The 19,376-nt window shown below is 37.7% G+C and overlaps 1 protein-coding gene across 1 annotated transcript; it reads left to right on the top strand.

Annotated features, from left to right (window-relative positions):
- Window positions 1–942: 942 nt before the first annotated feature.
- LOC149810794 (putative protein phosphatase 2C 72) lies at window positions 943–8,354 on the top strand. Its single transcript, XM_089994120.1, has 5 exons — window positions 943–1,443; window positions 2,219–2,521; window positions 3,717–3,834; window positions 5,991–6,214; window positions 7,866–8,354. Exons 1-5 carry the CDS (start codon window positions 1,210–1,212, stop codon window positions 8,034–8,036), a joined length of 1,050 nt encoding a protein of 349 aa, XP_089850246.1. The 5' UTR covers window positions 943–1,209; the 3' UTR covers window positions 8,037–8,354.
- The last annotated feature ends 11,022 nt before the right edge of the window (window positions 8,355–19,376 follow it).

Genomic DNA, 19,376 nt, shown 5'->3' with positions numbered 1-19,376 from the left:
TTATTGAACCGACTTGAACAGTATAGATAGGGAAGGGGGACCGTGCAACGAATGGAAGGTCAACCAATGATGATCGGACAACGTTCTTTCTCTAATAATCAAGTTTTTTATCGATACTTATTGCTTTTTATTCTTTAGTAAGAAACATATTTTATATTATAAATTTTTTATATTTAAATGCATTTTTTAAAGAGGTAAGAATCAAAAGCTGACAATACTTTGTTGCTCGGATGTATCCATTGGCAATGGCCAAGGATCCCAACATGAGCAATCTCATAAGCAACCAATCACATGGTTTTGAATTGAGTGAGGCCTCAACAGTGCTGCTGGCTTCAAGCATTGCTGCCATATGATTTGTGTTTGTAATTGCTGATGTTTGGACCCCTCTCATTGGTAACAGGTCTCCAAGATAAGGATTGAATGTGATGGCTGAAAGGTTGGAGCCGTGGCCTCTTATCATCCAAAATAAATCACTGTCTTACGGGTTATATATATTCATACAATTAGATTCAGCTTCATAATAACAATTCTGTTATATAAATAATGAGATGCTTTTAGACAAGTTATGGTGGGGGCTCAAGGCAACTTTCATGAAATAAATAAAGACAGTAACTGCGGCTTTTTGAGAACATGGTGCACTGGTGGGTGATGATAAGAAAGAAGTAGGATTAAATGGACACTTCGCACATTTATGTTGAAAGAGCCCATGATGTAAACTATCTACCTTGGAAATTTGAAATCCCTGATATATTACTTTATCCGGGGCCGTAGATCAGTTTGAAATGGATGGCCCCCACGTCTCAAGTTTTCCAGTTTTCAAGGATGATAGCTGAAATGGTGGGCTCACCGAATACTACATGACCAGGTAATGCATATAATCATGTTGATTTTGAAAATGTCCTTCAACTCAATGGATTTTTGGCAACATGTGATAACATCAGGACAGAAGGGCTTACATTTAGCACATCTAGGTTGATTCTTTTTTATGCTATTGCTTCTTTCTCCCTTCTATATTTTAGTATCTTTTGGCTTCTTGCTTTATTTGTCTATTTATTACCATAGGCAATTGTATAACAGTAAGCAATGGGCTGGGTGCACCTTTCTTAACTACAGCAGCCAGTTGAATCACAGTTGCTCTCCATAAATTGCTTGTTGCTTTGAGCACAATCTCATGTTTGAGATGGTTGGTAGATATTGAATGAAGTTGATATGGGTGCTTGCATCTCTACAACAGAGTTTAAAGGTTGTGGTGATGGAGTGTTAAAAGATAATGCTTTGTTGGCTAACCAAGGAGAAGTTGAGAAAGGAGATCTGGACAGTGCAGAAGAGGGAAGAAGGTTCTACTGCAATCAGCCGCCTAAGAATGTATCCCTCTATTCTCAACAAGGGAAGAAAGGCCGCAACCAAGACGCAGTGGTGTTCTGCCAGGTTCTCTCTCTCTCTGTAAGCATGTTGCATCCACCAACTTGAGGATTTTTGTAGGTTCACAATTTGTGTTACTTTTTCGGAATTTGTTTCTCAAAAAATTGTTTTAGGTTCGCATTTTTTTTTTTGAGAAAAGGTTCTCAAATTAATATTGGTGAAGATTGGTGACTACTAGAAGGTCGAAGAAATTTGCATAATAAATAAACCTTGCTGAAAGAAAAAACAGAGAGACCAATGAAAAAATATTAATTCCCAAAGAATTATTATTACATGAAAAACTTTTTGCATATCATGAAAACCAAGTAATGGGAATGTTTAGATACTTCTTGATTTTTCTATTCTGTTTAGATGCATCCTCACAGAAGTATGCATATATTAGTACGCTAGAATTCCAAACTGATCTTTTGCGGCATTTTGGTTTTCCATGTTCAATTACAACCAACTTACTCTTGATCAATTGAAACCACCACCCATTCCCAGTTTCTTAAGAATCCTTAGATCTCCAAACTACACCTCTGTAAATTCTTTTTCTGGGTTCAAGTGAGTTATCTGAGAGAGAGAGAGAGAGAGAGAGAGAGAGAGAGAGAGAGAGAGAGAGAGAGAGAGAGAGAGAGAGAGAGAGAGAGAGAGAGAGAGTATTTTTCTTTACAGCCACTTCAAATAGTAAGGATAGGCTTCAAGCTTAAGACATGCTTTTAAAACAGAACTATTTCTTTTCCTTATCATTTTATGAGAATAGAAAACGAGTGGGCGCTATTCTGAAAAGAGCAACATTTTTTATATTTTCATGAAGGACTATGGGATGAGAGAGGGAGCATTCTGTGGGGTATTTGATGGGCACGGCCAAAATGGTCACTATGTGAGCAGAAGAGTGAGAGACTGCTTGCCTGCAGTGCTGCTAAGGCAATGGAACCATTGGCTTACCCAAGTTGGAATTGTGGAGGGGAAGAAGGTTGTTTTGGATTCATCCAAGGTCTTTGATGGGTGGAAAGAGTCATGTTCTAAGGCATTTATGATGATGGATAAAGAGCTCAAGCTTCACCAGGCCATGGATTTCTCATGTAGTGGGACAACTGCAGTCACCATTATTAAGCAGGTATACATTCCTTTCTCAACCAAAACCCCAACTTTACCTTGAACTACTGCTGTTAACTTTCGATTGACTTGGAGATTTTGGTCATTAAAAAAATTTTAGATAATGGCTTAGGCCTAAATGGTTGCAAGATTGGTTCGGATCAGGGTTGACCTGACACTGCATCGGATTTTCTATATGTGGGTCCAGCTGATTTATGACACTTGGTGAATTCCGGATCCATATTTTATCTGAACACTTCTAATATTGGATCTATAAAACCTGGTTAAATATATTGATTTTCATGTGGAATAGATAAAAAAACGGGTTGGTTTAAACCCGGAAATGATCTTACTCTGATCCAGTTTTGAACCAATTTATTTACCTAATTTTCACATGGATCTGACTGAACCTAATATTATTTGTTCCAAATCCAATCCTGTTATAAAGCGAACTTTATTTTATAGTGTATCTGCCTGAAATACCTTCAATCAGATCATATATCTGATCTGGATCAGACCCACTTCCAGCCCTAGGTCTAGGGCCAACATTATCATATTATGGTTGCCAACTTTCCATGCCCTGAATCCTTCAAGGACAATAAGAACTTTGAGAAAAAATGACAGAGAACAAGAATCTGTCCCAGGTCCATTATGGTATCTATGCTCCTCGTGACAACTATTTGGTTGCAGAACCAACTTACTGAAGGCTCAGTAGGCTAAGGCCTATTCAAGTCCCAGTTTGACCAAGTTCTCATACTTTGGCCTATGCTAGAAGAGAGGATTCCTAGCCGAGGTATTTGGCTGGCTGGCTGTTCTATAATTAAGGGAATATTGCCATTATGAAAGACTTATCTTTTCTTGAGAAATTCAATAATGTGTCCTTTAAGTCAATAAACCAAAGGGATCCCTTGAGAAAATGGGAGACAAACCCCTTGGTCACGCTGCACCTTGTCTTATATATGTCACAAATATGGCTGATATTTTGAGAATATTGTGACATTTTAAAAATGATCCGATATTAATATGATATAGACAGTTTCTTGGTACTGTTATACTATTTATATCTTATTTACACTTTTAATATCTTTTATAGTTTTGTAGATGATGATATTTTCTCGAGAAAAGCAAAAATGTTCATAATACCGCGAGATTTTCCCTAGAAGGAGATTTTAGCCATTGATACTAACATATGCATGGTTTTGAAAATAAAATATCAGGGTGATGACCTAGTGATTGCTAATCTTGGAGATTCAAGAGCTGTGCTGGGGACAATTTCGGAAGATGGTGCTTTGACCGCCATACAGTTGACCATTGATCTCAAGCCAAGTGTGCCACGTAAGCCCTTACATCCCTTAATTAGAATATGCCTATTTGTTTAATGGGCATCCATAAGGCAATGGGTCCAGCACCATAATGATTGTACGAGTGCTATAGGCCAAAGTACTGTTGGCCCCAGCCAGTAAGTATACATCACATGTGGGTGGGCCCAACTAAGATACTTTATTTGTTTGGACCCAGCTTTACAGAGTGATGCTGGACCCGCAATGTAAAACAAATTGTGTTCAAATTGTTTCGGATCCTTACCATAGTTTTTTTTATCACTTATCTGGATCTGGATGTAGATAAAACTGGGCCGATTCCACGTTTTACTGTCTGGGTCCAGCAAAAATGTTCGGTCAGATTGCCTCCTGCAAGTTTGCCATCCATGAATGTGGCACGTTGGATTCATTGTAGTAGGCCTTGTGAAAAACCAACTTGTGCTGGCTAAAACTGCCCTAACCATTTTCATCAAAAACATGTGAAAGATGTAAAAAGGCACATCCACACTATAGTAACAATTATCACCATATTTTTTGAAAAATATCACAATGAAACATAAGATTTTGGTAAAGATTAGAAAAGCTAACAAAATCATGGTATTTTCAAAATATTGGGATTTTATCATTCGACTGAACGCATTACAACTATATATATATATGAGAAGGGGATGGTCCTACCCTTTCTTTTTGTTAGGTCTCGTTAGGACTCAATAAAAATTTGCACTTTCATGTATATATTTTTGCTCATTTGATACCATTAGATGTGTTTATCATCGCTTATTTACAAGAAACAAGCTTTGTTTCAAACTGATTTTATGTATAAATGTAAATATTTTATCATCAAATTTCAGTATAATATCAACCATTATTTTTTTAAATTCTTTAAAATACACATCTAAGCATAAAATTTCGTATACTCTCCGATGGGTAGTGGGGACCTTAAGGGTTTGACTAACCGTAGGCCAGCCAAGGTGCAGTCACTGATGTTTTTTTTTCTTGGATTGTCCAAAAAAAAAAAGTCCTAAAGGATTAAAAGAAAAAAGGGATAGAACCATTCTCCCTCTCTCTCTCTCTCTCTCTCGCTCTCTCTCTCTCTCGTTCTGCAGCATTGTTTTGAAGTGTTTTATGATAGATCTGAACCATTAGATGTGTTTAGCGTGCTAGATTTAGTGGGAATCGACAATTGGATTATGCTTTTTCTACACAAAAATATATTTTTATGAGCCAGAAAAAAATGATATCTTCATAGCCCTTGATTTGGATCACCGTTAAAACCTGTACCGGTGATCCAAAAGCCGGTTTCCACTAAACAAAACCTATAGATCACATCTATGGTGTTAGATGTGAGAAAAAATACTAAAAACATGTGATTTTGAGGGGGCGGAACGGGACAGAACGAGAAAAGTGGCCTGAACCAGCGTGTTACTCATTATATATATATATATATATATATATATATATATATATATATATATATATATATATATACTGGCAAAATCTCAGGAAAAAACTTCTATTAGGTACGTAACATTTTGTAATTTGTAATCCTTTTTTTTATTTGGAAATTTTTAAATAATCTTTTTTCTAAATATTTTCCCTAAAAAACTCTAGAAAAATGAAAATTCCAATATTCTCTATATGAAAATTGTTGTTTGAAATTTTCGCTACCACACACACACAAGAACCAGTAAAGCTTAAAATTAGAAATTGCATCTCCATTGTCCATTTGTCAGTTGAAAGTTGCTACTCTGCTAGGCTTGTAAATTGTGTCCCATTGAGAATTGGACTAGCATCTCTAGCACCAATCTACCTGGATTACCAACAGTGGAAGTGGAAATCGCTGATCCAAGAGACTCAATGGAAAAACTCCAAAAGATGTTTGAGAACCCCAAAATGTTTGGTATCACATGGAAACACACAAGCTTGCAGACTTGATTGTCACTAATCACTATTATCAATCTACTAGCAATGATCAAGAACTTTCATGTTTTCTTAATATACTATTGGGAGCTAAAACTTACCACTAGCAAAAGCAATATCCCATGCAAGTGGTTAATTTTCAGGACCTTGATGCTGCTTTTCAATTTTCACTGCATTCCACTGTTTTCGTAAACCAGTCTAACAATAGATATGCATGAATGCATTTACATTTATGCATATACGTACTTGCAGAAGAAGCAGAACGCATCAAACGGTGCAATGGCCGCATATTTGCTTTGCCAGACGAACCAAAGGTGCAAAGAGTTTGGCTACCTAACGACAACTATCCAGGATTGGCCATGGCTAGAGCATTCGGAGATTTTCGCCTGAAAAACTTCGGAATAATTGCAGTCCCGCAGATCTCTTACCAGCGACTCTCCTCCAGTGATCAATTTATCATCCTTGCAACTGATGGGGTAAGTCACAGCTCTTGCATGTATGAACAGAAAAATCTGCAAAAATGAGACCATTGGAAACTGTGAATTTGATCAGAATTTCAAATATGTCCAAATATAATTCAGAAGATGTTCCTCCAAATATATCACAAAAGAACATAGTCCCATCTTCTAAAATAACAAAAAGTATTTCTTGGTATTTCATCAACACTGCATTTGGATAATAAGTGCTTGTGGTCCTAGATGCAATAATAACTAATGCAGATTCCTCTGTTTTATGTCAATTCAAGTTTGGTAATAATAAAGATTTAGAACCTTTAGATTTTCAAATATTTAGAAACAGATCCATGCTTGGTTTGGGTGAAGAATACTCCAAATTGTGCCAAACACCAAAACTTCCTGAAATTTAATTGATAAGTTCCAGTTATCAGGAAGGTCATTATCAATCTTTTTCTTTTGTAGCATCCTAACTTTGTTGTTAGTCCTCTCTTTGCTTAAGTTTTTTTTGAAAAATAAATTTTGAAGGGAAAGTTCACTTCATGAGATTTCTTTAGTCCACATTAATCATTTTTTAAGAACGCAATGGGTTTAAAATATGTAAAGTTGACTGTGAAGGCAAGGCCCTTTGGGGGCTTGTCAATTAAATGTCGAACTTTGGATTTGGATCGATTTGAAGTTGGCGTTGACTTTAGACTTGGATTCGGGTTCGGCTTGACTCCATTCGTTTGGATCTCGGTCTTGGTTTGACTTTGACCATTTTCTTATCACTCTTTTTTGGACTGTTTTTACCTTATAAAACAACTTTAAAAAAGTTTTAAAACTTTATTAAAGGACCTTTTATTATCAAAACGGTTTTGGAGTTTGATCTTTTTAGTCAAAGGGCATTTCTGACACAATTTGAGCATGTTACTTAGTCCAAATGGCTAGCCTAACATTTTGGATGTTAGTGGGTGAATTAAGGCTATTAACAAGCCTTTTTGTGGGTGCATGCTAGACCATCATTGGTGCATGCATGGGAGTTGAGATCAATGGACATTTTTGGTCCTCCTGACCAGGGTTTATTTTTATCCTGGATGGCCATTGGTGTTGTCTATAGCTCAAGTCCCGCTCCTTTAGTTATTGCAGCCTCTTTTTTTCTCTCTTCTCACGGCCCTCTCCTTTCCTTTTTGGGGCTGATCATGATAATTGTATTGTGATGGACGATTGCTTAGTGAGAAAGGTAGTATAGCATGAGTAGGTATGTAATTGGTTGTATTGTAGAAGTAAAGTTGTGGTTCACCCTTCTACACCCAGTTTTTACTCGAAAGGGCTACTGTCACTTTTAAGAGAGTGCCATGTTGTGTTCCTTCAAGCAAATTAGAATCTCAACACCTCCGAGACCGCAGTTCAGATCATGTAGAATTTACCAACAAGCTCGACAAATATTTCTACTCTGAAACTCTGAACATTAGTAGATAAAAAATGACCATTTTTTTGAAAAAAAAAAAAAATCACTAGTTATGAAATGTTTTGAATAGTTCCCTAGTTTTAGCTCATCTCTTCTAATTTTGCTCAGAAACTAGAAGTCTTGTGTTTAGATGTAAACACATAGGTCTACATTCTAGAACAAGGCATACTTATTATTCTTTCATATTTAGTAATATGGTATCAATTGAGTGTCTTCTGTTTGCAGGTATGGGATGTTCTAAGTAACAATCAAGTAGCATCCATTGTTTGGTCTGCACCAAGCAAAGAAATCGCTGCAAAAGTGGTAGTGGACTCAGCCGTTCGCGAATGGAGGCGTAGGTTTCCGTATTCGAAAATGGACGACTGTTCTGCGGTTTGCCTTTTCCTGCATAACTAGGAGAAAGGGCACAGCTAACAATTTTGAACAAGAGAATGGTTAAGTTTGTCACTATAAAGATATCTGTTTGGCATCATGTGAAACATGACCAAGTTCATGAACCCATGTTGCTCCTGCTACTGGTGGCAACGTAGAAGTTCATGGATTGTTCATGTTTCGATTGATGCCCAACCTGCCTTTTAGTAATTCTAAAGCTAACTACGTACTTGTGGTTTGTTTTCTGTATTATATGAAATGTACATGTTTTTCCATTTAAAATGAGTGCCTATTTGGTGTGATTGGACAACATAATTGGATGGTATCATATATAAGGTTTGGCATATATATGCTAAATGGCACAAAGTTATGCATGGCATGCATCAGTTTTGTTTGTTTTTTCAATTACATGGGGGAACCCACATCAGGTTGGGAGGCTCTTGCTTTAGCTTCGCAACAGGGCCATGCAGGCCATGTTTATCGAACTTGCGTCGTCGTTCAACTTGAACATTTTAAGCCAATCCACCCAGCCAGGTGCGGGTAGCCCTTATGAGCACATCATTCAGTTACTGTTAAGATATTTCAAACCTGTGCCAACTGGGGACTAGAAAATATAACAAACATGGCCAATTTACGATTTTCTTGACAGTTTTGCATTTTTGTTTGGTTGAAATCATGGTGTTTGAGTTTTTCATGTAGCAGCTTACATGGCGCCTGAATTTTTAGGTAACAACTTAGACAAGTGGTTTGACCAAAGAGCTTAATTTTCAGGTGATGAAAAGGTAGAACCGTCAAGAAAAAAAATCGATTGGCCAGATTTCTCATAGTTTGAGCTGTGAATTGGCCATGTTTGTCATTTTTTTTTGTCTAAGCCAAAACACAGAATGGTGCCAAAAGTGGGTGTTACGTACGTCTTTGTCAGTTATAAATATGATTATGGACTTTCAAAAATTTGGTCAAGTTCATGATAAACTGAGATTTTCCCAGCCAATGAAAAACATTCATGAACTCCCGCCTCTTCATTAGTAGAGTAGGAAATGTTTCCACAATGAGCATTGTTGATCTTAATCATGCTTAACATGGAGTCAAACATAACCAAGATCCTGATTAGAACTTTCAAAGAAGTTCAGCAACAGTGAATGCTGATTGTGCTTTTAATTTCACGATAACACCATTATGATTTTGGACGCCTTGTTACAGGCGGAGAGGTGTCTAACACTCCACAAATTGCATAATGACCTGGTAGGATCATAGTGACAAACGTTTTTATCGGCAATTTTTCATTTTTAAAAAACTAACAAGAAATTGAAAAAAATTCATAAATTTTGTGTTTTTTTGGCAAAATCTCGGCAATAAAAAAATGTAAAATTTATTTTTTATAATAAAATATTAATAAAAATTATTTAAAAATAAAAATGTGTTTTTTTCGTGATAAATAGCCGTTTAAAACATAAATATCGCGTTTAAATCGTGGTATTTATGTTTTTTTCATAAATCTCATAATATTTTGAAAATCTCGCAAGAAATTGCCGTTTTAAGCTTTCAGGCAATTTCTCATAACATTATCGCGAGATTTTCATAAATCTCGCAATATTTGTCACTATGGGTAGGGATGACGCAATAGACGGTAGTGGGTTGGGTTTATCTGAACCCGACCCGAACCAAACCCTATAGGGTCTGGGTATGGTGATAAATAAGAAGACCCGGGTCTGGACCCGAAGGTCCGATTAAGGGTATAGTTTGTGAAATGCAATATCAAACCTAGACCTGACCCGAGTTCAGATTAAGACTCGCAAATTTTCAATGTAAAAAGGATAAAAAATATAGTTTCACCGGGTATAGTTCGGATCTGCAGGTTCATGCAGTTCTTATCGGGTCTGAGTATGGTTTTTCTTAGTGTACCCGATTATAACTGGATCCAAACCTGATATCATATCCAAAAATAGGTCCAAGTCTGGTTCTACTTGGATCCAAACCAAACTCGTCCCATTGACACCAGACGGTGAAGATGTCAAATCGTTGCTTAAAGTGATTTGACAGATCACCTGTTCTGCTCTGGTAAGTACACCCCCAGCTTCCACCTTATGGAAGCCCCTGTGGGCTTGATGTGAAGAGCCTGCTCGTTTTTAAAATGGATACGTGCATTCAAGAAGCTCTTGGTCATGCACTATCGATACTTCCTGGGACTTGAGTCAAAATCCATATCATATAGAGTTCAACGAATTGGACCCAGAACCAAACTCAGATGGGACCAGGGTCCAGGGTTGATCCTGACTTGGATGGACATTTTTCAACCAAATATTTCTTCCCTTTTTTGTTTTTTCATAATAGCATGAAAGAAATTACAATCATCAATTAATCTCAAGAAAAACATATAAATTAATTTAAAATTTTTATGGAACTACTCTACTTTTACATATATTTTCACACAAGATACTTTAAAAGGTAGGTAGCAAAACCTCCAATTATGGGTCCAGTAAAATCCACAAGTGCCACCGTTTCCGTACATTCATAACACCTCTCAAAAGCCATGACATAGAAGCTTCAAGGGGAGTTCGCGTAGTGGGGGTGGGGGGCATTGGCTGCTTCAAGGTTCGATTCTCATGGGCGTCGCCACTCTACACAAGCCAATGACTAGCATATGTAGGCTCCGGGGGCAGGCGTCCTAACCTTGGAGTTTTACGTTGCCAACACGACGATCGTATGTATGGCAGGCTGAGCCAGCGCAACCAAGTCTTCGTGTTGGTTCGAGTTATAAATTAAAAAAAAAAAAAAGGCGTGACATAAAAGATTTGGAGAATACGTTGTTTTATTTTTTTCAATTAGAGAAGACAAATACGTTACTGATGGGATGAATTAAGCACAACATCAAACAAGGTGGAGGTCATAGTGACAAAAGTTGAAAACGGCAAAATATCGTTTTTCAAAAACTCGTGAGAATTTGAAAATTTTCATAAACCACACATTTTTTTGGCAAAATCTCGGCAATAAAAAAAATTAATTTTTATAAAAATTATTTACAAATAATATTAACACATGTTTTTTCAAGATAAATAGTCATTTAAAATGTAAATATCACGTTTAAATCATGGTATTTATATTTTTTCATAAATCTTGTGATATTTTGAAAATCTCGTGAGAAATTGCCATTTTAAACTTTCAGGCAATTTCTCACGATATTATCGCAAGATTTTTCATAAATCTCGTGATATTTGTCACTACAGTGGAGGGTGAGAAGCGACCACCAAGCAAAACATTGAATATACAAAAGGCTGAGAGCAAGAAAAAAAAAAAAAGCAAAATATGTAGCAAGGAAATTCTTTGGTGATGCCCTTAATGGGCATTGAGATCAGTCAGCGAGCGAAACTGTTTTGTTGCTGAAGATATCATTTTGCAGCAAATAGGTGGGATGGTGACTGGCACCATATTGGGATTTGGATTAGGACTCAGATGGGATCAAACGAAACAGAATCAGGATCCAACTAGCTTAAAATCCAATATTAATTACACATTCAGTTTCGGATTTTAGTCAGTTTCAATTGAGATGGAAACTCAGTGCTGAGTCCGGATCTAATGTTGGCAATCGAATCCTAGAGCAAAAGTTTTTTTTTTTTTGGCTGGACGAAAGGAAATTAAAAAACCCTTCACTAATTGCATATTAGCTGGCCTCCAGTAGTGTCTGCACATTGGACTATTGTCATGTTAACTTTATTTTTTATATAAAATATGTAAATATATGTATATATGATGTATATTTTATAAAATGTTATTAATATTATAAAATATTGCATATAATATAAATTATATATATATATATATATAATTTTATAATATGTTTAATGTGTAGTTTTATTAATATATGTATAATCATCTTTTTATGTATAATATACAAAATATTTATATTATATTCATGTAATATATATAATTATATACGAAATATATTATATATGTGTATGACTTAGCCGAGTCATGAGCTGACTTGGCCAAATTATGCTAAAACTCAACTGACTTGATCGAGTTTGGTTCATTTCTAGGTCATTCAATGGTCTGGGTTGACCCAAGTTTTTAAACTAAGCTTTGGACCATGAACAACTCAAGGAGTGCTCAAATTCGAGTGAAGGAATTAGGGGGATTACAAGATTCAGATTAAAGAGGTGTCAAGGCTACCTAGCTTTCACATGCTTACGAAGAGCACTATGCGGCACGTTGTGGTCTCGACCCGGTCAGCTTGATGAGTCAAGAAAACTAACAAAAATACTCACAATAAAGAGTGCAAAGTTGCAACAGGGTAGTACGAGCATCATTTCACAAGCACGCGAGAGTACAATCACATAAACAGAGAGAGAAAGAGAATGCAAAAAAGCATAAACTTTTTATAGCAAGCTTGAGAATGTATTGAGAGAGATAGGGAGAAGGGGTCTGTTACCGTACGTAGTACTTGAGGTTTTTAGGCCAAAGGCCATTTACAAGCACTGGAGAGTGCCAAAGAGGTATATACATCGAAAGCAAAAAGGTGAAAACATGACAGTTTGGAACGCACTCTCTTACCTAAACTGGTGTCATCCTATGTTCTATATATTGGTGGTATTCTTTAATTTGCTAGTGAAACTGATGGACGTTGCGTGAAGTCTCCCAACTGGCATCGCTCTTTGGCAATCCCTTCCATTTTTAAGTGAGGTAGTTGTTGCCATGGTCCATGGTGAACTTGACTTCTTTTGAGGTTGAGATTGATGTCGATGATGGAGCTCGTTGTGGGATGGAAGCTCGTTGAGGTAAATTGTGACTGTGATCTTCTTTATCTTTATTGAAGGGCTTTAAATTGCACACAAGAAAGACTAAGTGGATTTGAAAGCTGGCAGGGAGATCTAGCTTGTACACCAAGTTGTCGATCCTTTGAATGGTGACAAAGGGCTCATCATACTTTCGAATGAGCCCCCGATGGTGTTCATGGAATATTGTTGTTCTTTTGAGGTATAACTTGACTAACACCTTATCCCTGACTTAAAATTCAGCTGGTCTGTGGTTTTGATCTGCCCATTTATTCATTCGCATGGCAGCTTTATGCATAAATGCCTTCCCTAACTTAGTTGAATCATGTCAATTATTGACAAAATGGGATGTGAAGGGTGCCTTGCCTTGACCTTGAGTCACTACGGAGTGTGGTGTTTATGGTTGTTGCCATGTCCTAATCTCAAAGGGGTTGTGACTTGAGGATTTGCTCTTCTAAAGATTATAACAAAACTGAGCAATGTTCAACAACTCAACCCAATTCTTTTGGTTTACAATGACAAAGTATTGTAAGCATTTCATTGATGTGCTCAGTTTGACCATCCGTCTGTGAATGAAAGCTAGTAGAGCAATGCCGTTCAGATCTCAGTAGACGAAAGACTTCCCTCCAAAACTTACCCATGAAACAGGCATCACAATCACTAATGATGCTTTCTGGGGTGCCCCAATACTTGACCACATACTTCACAAAGAGTCTGGCAGTGTCTTCAGCTGAACAATTTGTGGGAGCAGAAGCAAAGGTCGCATATTTAGATAACTGATCAACCACAATGAATATGTTGTTATACCCCTCAGTCTTAGGCAGACTCACAATAAAATCCATTACTATGCTCTCCCACGGTCGACTCAGAATGGAGAGAGGCTTTAGTAGCCCTGCAGGTTTCTAATTTATGGCTTTATCTCGTCTCTAATAAAATCCATTATTGTGCACATAGTCATCTACGTTATCGCGCATCTGTGGCCAATAATACACCCGCTTTATCAACACAAAGATCCTTGCTTGTCCTAGATGTCCTGCCCATGTTGAGTTGTGACACTCCTTCAATATCTCTCACCGCAAAGATCCTCATTGAGGTACATATACTTGACTTCCTATTGTCATCAACAACTCATCTTGTTCCTAAAATTGTCGTCTTCTCCTACTTTAGTAGGAAAAGGAGATGTTGTGCCATAGGATCTTCTCATAGACCCTCCTGAATTTTGTCAAGGAGGTCGCTTTGAGCATTCACTGTCGCACCTTCAACCAAGGCCGCTAGCTCGGCCTTCCTACTCAGGGCATCTGCTACTATATTGATTTTGCCAAGCTTGTACTCTAAGATCATATTAAATTTAGCCAGAAACTCTTGCCACTATGCTTGCTTAGGATTGAGATTCTTCTACGTTTGGAAGTAGCTCATTGCCATATTGTACGTCTAGACAATGAACAATGAACCCAATAGGTAGTGTCTCTAGGTGTGTAAGCAATGGACAATAGCTGGCATTTCTCTCTCATGCATAGTATATCTTTGCTCGACGTCGTTTAGCTTTCGACTTTCATAAGTGATAGGATGTCCACCTTCTATCAACACGCCTCCAATGGTGAAATCAGAGGCATTGGCGTACACTTCGAACAACTTCACATGGTTAGGCAACTGCAATATTGGCTCTTTTGCCATGGCTTCTTTTAATGCTTCAAACGCCTTCTGGCACCCTTCTTATCATTCTCACTTCTTATCCTTTTTTGGCAATTCAGTCAATGGTGCAACAATAGCAAAATATCCTATGATGAATCGACGGTAGTAGTTCACTATTCTAAAAAATGAGCAAAGTTCAAGAATCTTGGTCGGTATCTCCAAATCTTGAATGGCCTTCACCTTCTGGCGGTCCATCCTCAAATGGCCATCTCCAACTATATGGCCTAAGAAATTGATCTCTTTCAGGCCGAACAAGCACTTTTCTCTCTTGACATATAAATCGTTGTCCCTCAAGATCTGAAACATTGTGCAAAGATGCTATATGTGCTCTTCAAGACTATCGTTATTTTCAACAATATCATTCAAATACATGATGACAAATCGATCTAGGTATAGATAGAATATTTGATTCGTTAGAGTAGAGAAAGTTGCAGGCACGTTCGTCAAGCCAAAAGGCATCACCAAGAACTAGAAGGCACTGCATCGCGTGACACACGTGGTCTTGGCCTCATCTCCTTTTTTAATCCCGACTTGTCAATGCCCTGATCGTAGGTCCAATTTTGAGAAAACTCGAGCTCCTCCCAACTGATCGAACAAATCAACAATTAAAGACAAGTACTTGTTCAGAATAGTCAACTTGTTGAGGGCCCTATAATCTACGCACAACCGCTTGAACCTATCATGTTTGCCCTAAAACAATACTAGGGCAACAAAGGGTGCCTTTGACAGATCAAATGATCTCAACATCTAGCATTTCATCCAGTTGCCTCTCAAGCTCTTCCAACTCTGGTGGGGCCATTCTGTATGGAGCCATCGTAAGCGGCCTTGCCCCTGACATCAATTCTATCTTATGATTGACTTCTCTATAGGGTAGAACTCTTCTTTGTAACTCGGGTAACATCCCCTCTTGAAACTCTTCTAACACAACAACGATTGGTGGTGGAATGTCCTCATAGGGCCTCCTCTCTTCCTCTTCTCGCACTGCTACTAGGAATGTTTGGTCGCCTTGTTGGAGGCCCCTCTTGATTTATAAGGAAAAAACTATATGTGGATTAGATGACAGCGAAGTTAAAGCATGGATCATGCATTGGAATTTCTCACCCATAAAACTGATAACATCCAAGTGTGGCATCAGTACAACTTTGGTCACTCGTAAAAAATCATGCCAAGGATTACCTTGAAATCATCCAGCAGAGCAATCGAGAATTCGGTCTTGTCAGTCATCTTCTCAAGCCCGACTGGTCTGCCTTCATATACTCCCAAGATGGGTTGTGCTCCCAAATTCATTGCTTTCATATGGGTTGCTTTTTGGTCGCGCCGCAAGCCTAACCTTGTTGCTTCCTCCTGAGTGATGAACTTGTGTGTGGCCCTTGTATCGATCATCACCTTGGTAGCTCTTCCATTGATGGTCACTTCCAAGTACTTCAGTTCTTTTTTCATTGGGGATATAACAGAGGTAGGTCCTTCTAATGCATTCACCCTTCACAAGGTCCCCATCTTGATTTTTTTTCCTACGGGTTCCTCTTCACCCTCAATAGCATTAACAACCTTACTCCTTTGGTTTGAATTAGGCCATTGTCTTTCAAAGTGGTTTCCATTGCAATACTAGCACTGAACTTTTTGATGGTACCTCAGATTCTGATTTTATGATGTTGGTCTATTTCTCAAGATTCTTTTTGGTCGTGCTTGAGTCTGGTCCCTTTGATCTCAAGGGGGTGGCCAATGCTAATTTTCTCCATGTTAGCCTATTTCATTCACTCGATCATCCCTGTGAAATGGCTTTGTCTCAGGTCCACCATGTAGGGGGCATTTCGATAATTTGTTCTGTTGCGGCCAAAGCGCTACTCAGGTCAGTCGACCTTAACTGAGTTAACTCTTGTTGAGCCCAAGTCTTTAGTCCCTTTTTTAAGAAGTAAACATGATCCTTCTTAGCCATGTCTTCGATATCAAGCACTGTTGATGAGTAAGTAGTCATGTATTCCTTAATGGTCCTTGTATGTCTCAATGCCATCAGCTTGTCACGAGCCTTTTCTCCAACATTGTGCAGGAGAAAATATTCCCGCATCTCTTTCTTAAAGACGACCCACAACTTAATCACCAATCTTCCCCATTCCATGTTGTGATATTGTGTTCTCCACCATACAACAACATCATCAACCAAATATCTAGCCGCAATGCATATCTGATCAACATCTTCTTCGGTCTCAGCTTGGTCAAAGAATTACTCTATATCCCATATCCAATTCTAAAAAATCCTCGCTTCTCTTTCTCCTTTAAACTTTGTCGACTCGATTAGCTTCAATCTGGGTTTTTCTAGTCAAACCACTAGTTTTTTCCTATTTCCAATACAACAACAACAACAACAACAACAACAACAACAACAACAACAACTACACCTTCATCTCAAAACAATTGGGGTCGGGGATATGAACCAAAAAAGAAAATCATTCTGGGTCTTCCACATGAATCCTTCTCCTCCAATCATTTCTATCCAATGTCATGTCCTCGGTGAGGTTCAAAGCATTCATATCCTTTCCTATCACCTCCATCCATGTCTTCCTAGGCCTACCCCGACCTCTTTTAACTAATATATTTTCCCATTTCTCCATCCTTCTAACTGGCGCATCATTAGGCCTTTGCCGAATATGTCCAAACCACCGTAAACGATTCTCTCTCATCTTATTTTCAATGAGTGCAATGCCTACCTTCTTACATATCTCCTCGTTCCGAATCTTATCTTTTATTGTATTTTCACACATCCATCTCAGCATACGCATCTCAGCTACACTCATTTTTTTAATATAATGTCTCTTGGCAGCCCAACATTCCGTACCATATAGTAAAGCGGGCCTAATAGTCGTCCTATAAAACTTTCCCTTCAACCGCAATGGCATTCTACGATCGCACAACACTCCAATTGCACTTTTTCATTTCATTCACCCAACCTTTATCCTATGATTTACATCTCCATCAATTTCTCCATACTTTTGAATGATAGATCCCAAATATTTGAAACAATCATCCACCGGTATTTCTTGCTCACCAAGCTTCACTACACTCCCATCATTGCTTCGTTGCTTACTAAACCGACATTCTATGTATTTTGTCTTATTCTTACTCAACTTAAAACCTCTTGCTTCTAATGTCTGTCTCCATAATTCTAACTTAGCATTAACCCCAGCTCTAGACTCATCAATCAAAACAATATCATCAGCAAACAACATACACCACGACACATTTTCTTGAATTGATCTCGTAAGCTCATCCTATTTCCAATATTTCCTAAATTTTTGGCATTACCCACACCACCAATACTATTACCCAGTAGCCCTTCCAAGACTCCATATCTCTCCTAGAGTTCACGCATTTCGATCTCCTGAGTACTCAATCGATTCATTAGCTCTTGTACGGTGGCCATTAACTCTTCGACCTCAACCCTCACATCACCATCTAATTTTCTAAATTCATCTTGTGCCCTGTTGATCACCCGCTTTTCTACAAGACTGCTTTTAGGTAACACACTTCCACTGCCTCTTTAACAACTTTTTTCTTTTTTATTCTTTTTTCTTTGTGGGACTTTCAAGTGAGTTCACTTGGTTTTTTATCATGTGTGCCCTGGTTTTGAGATCTTTATATCTTGATTTTCTATCAACGATGAAACTATAGTAACAAAAAATTATGCATTTATTGCTTATGTTAATCTAAGCCTTTGAGAATGCTTTTCCCCATCATTTTAGTACTTCCTTTATATAGGAGCCAATCAGAGGCTTTCTTGAGAATTGCTATCACAAATGCTTAACTTTTGTGTGATACTGGTGAAACCATTATGGTTTTACATATGTATTGTTTTGTACCTTAGCTTGGTTTCAACCACTTTAGGTGGTACTGAAAAGTCAAACAATTTGCTTTTCTTTCTTGTGTGCATTGGCAATGGAGACTTTCTTTGTTGTGTAAAAATTTGACAGTTAATGTCATAGCCACCTATAGCGCTGATATTTTGAAAATATCACGATATTAGTGGGTTTTCAAGGTCAGCCGATATTTTCAAAATATCACCAGAATTGAAAATATCACTATATTTTCGAGATTTTCAAAACCATCTTTGTTTGTTTGATTATGCGATCACTCTTTTAATTGGCGTTGATGTCTTGGTTTTCATAGTTAATATTATCATTTTCTCACGCTGAAGGGTTGAAATTGTGGTACAGTATGTTTTTCCATGCTAGCTACTATGTTGCAATTAGAATTTTGAAGAAATTTCATATTGTTGCACTAATATCATAATCTTACACTCTAAGTAGGAAACTGTCAATAAGCCTGACATGTTGACAAATCTCAATTTTTTGTAATTCATTCCTTCCGTGTGTGGAAATAACTCAGTTTACAAACTTCTGTTCTACTTCCCAAATTGTGCGAACCAACCCCACCACCTTTGCTTTTTTATCATGTGTGCCCTGGTTTTGAGATCTTTATATCTTGATTTTCTATCAACGATGAAACTATAGTAGCAAAAATTTATGCATTTATTGCTTATGTTAATCTAAGCCTTTGAGAATGCTTTTCCCCATCATTTTAGTACTTCCTTTATATAGGAGCCAATCAGAGGCTTTCTTGAGAATTGCTATCACAAATGCTTAACTTTTGTGTGATACTGGTGAAACCATTATGGTTTTACATATGTATTGTTTTGTACCTTAGCTTGGTTTCAACCACTTTAGGTGGTACTGAACATCTAAGAGTGCAATTAACCTGAGTTCCAACATCTTTTCAGATTTTGTAATGTAAAGACATCAAGGACACCACCTCCTCCTGATCCTGATGAACCTGCCAATGTTGCTGAAGCAATAGCATCATGGGGATTGGACTATGTGGTGATAACTAGTGTTGACAGAGATGATTTACC

Source organism: Nuphar pumila, unplaced genomic scaffold (assembly GCF_984573655.1).
Source record: "Nuphar pumila unplaced genomic scaffold, dmNupPumi1.hap1.1 HAP1_SCAFFOLD_205, whole genome shotgun sequence".
In the NCBI taxonomy this organism is placed as follows: Eukaryota; Viridiplantae; Streptophyta; class Magnoliopsida; order Nymphaeales; family Nymphaeaceae; genus Nuphar; species Nuphar pumila.
Note: the sequence above shows the minus strand (reverse complement) of the source record. Positions and strands in the feature narration are given on the sequence as shown.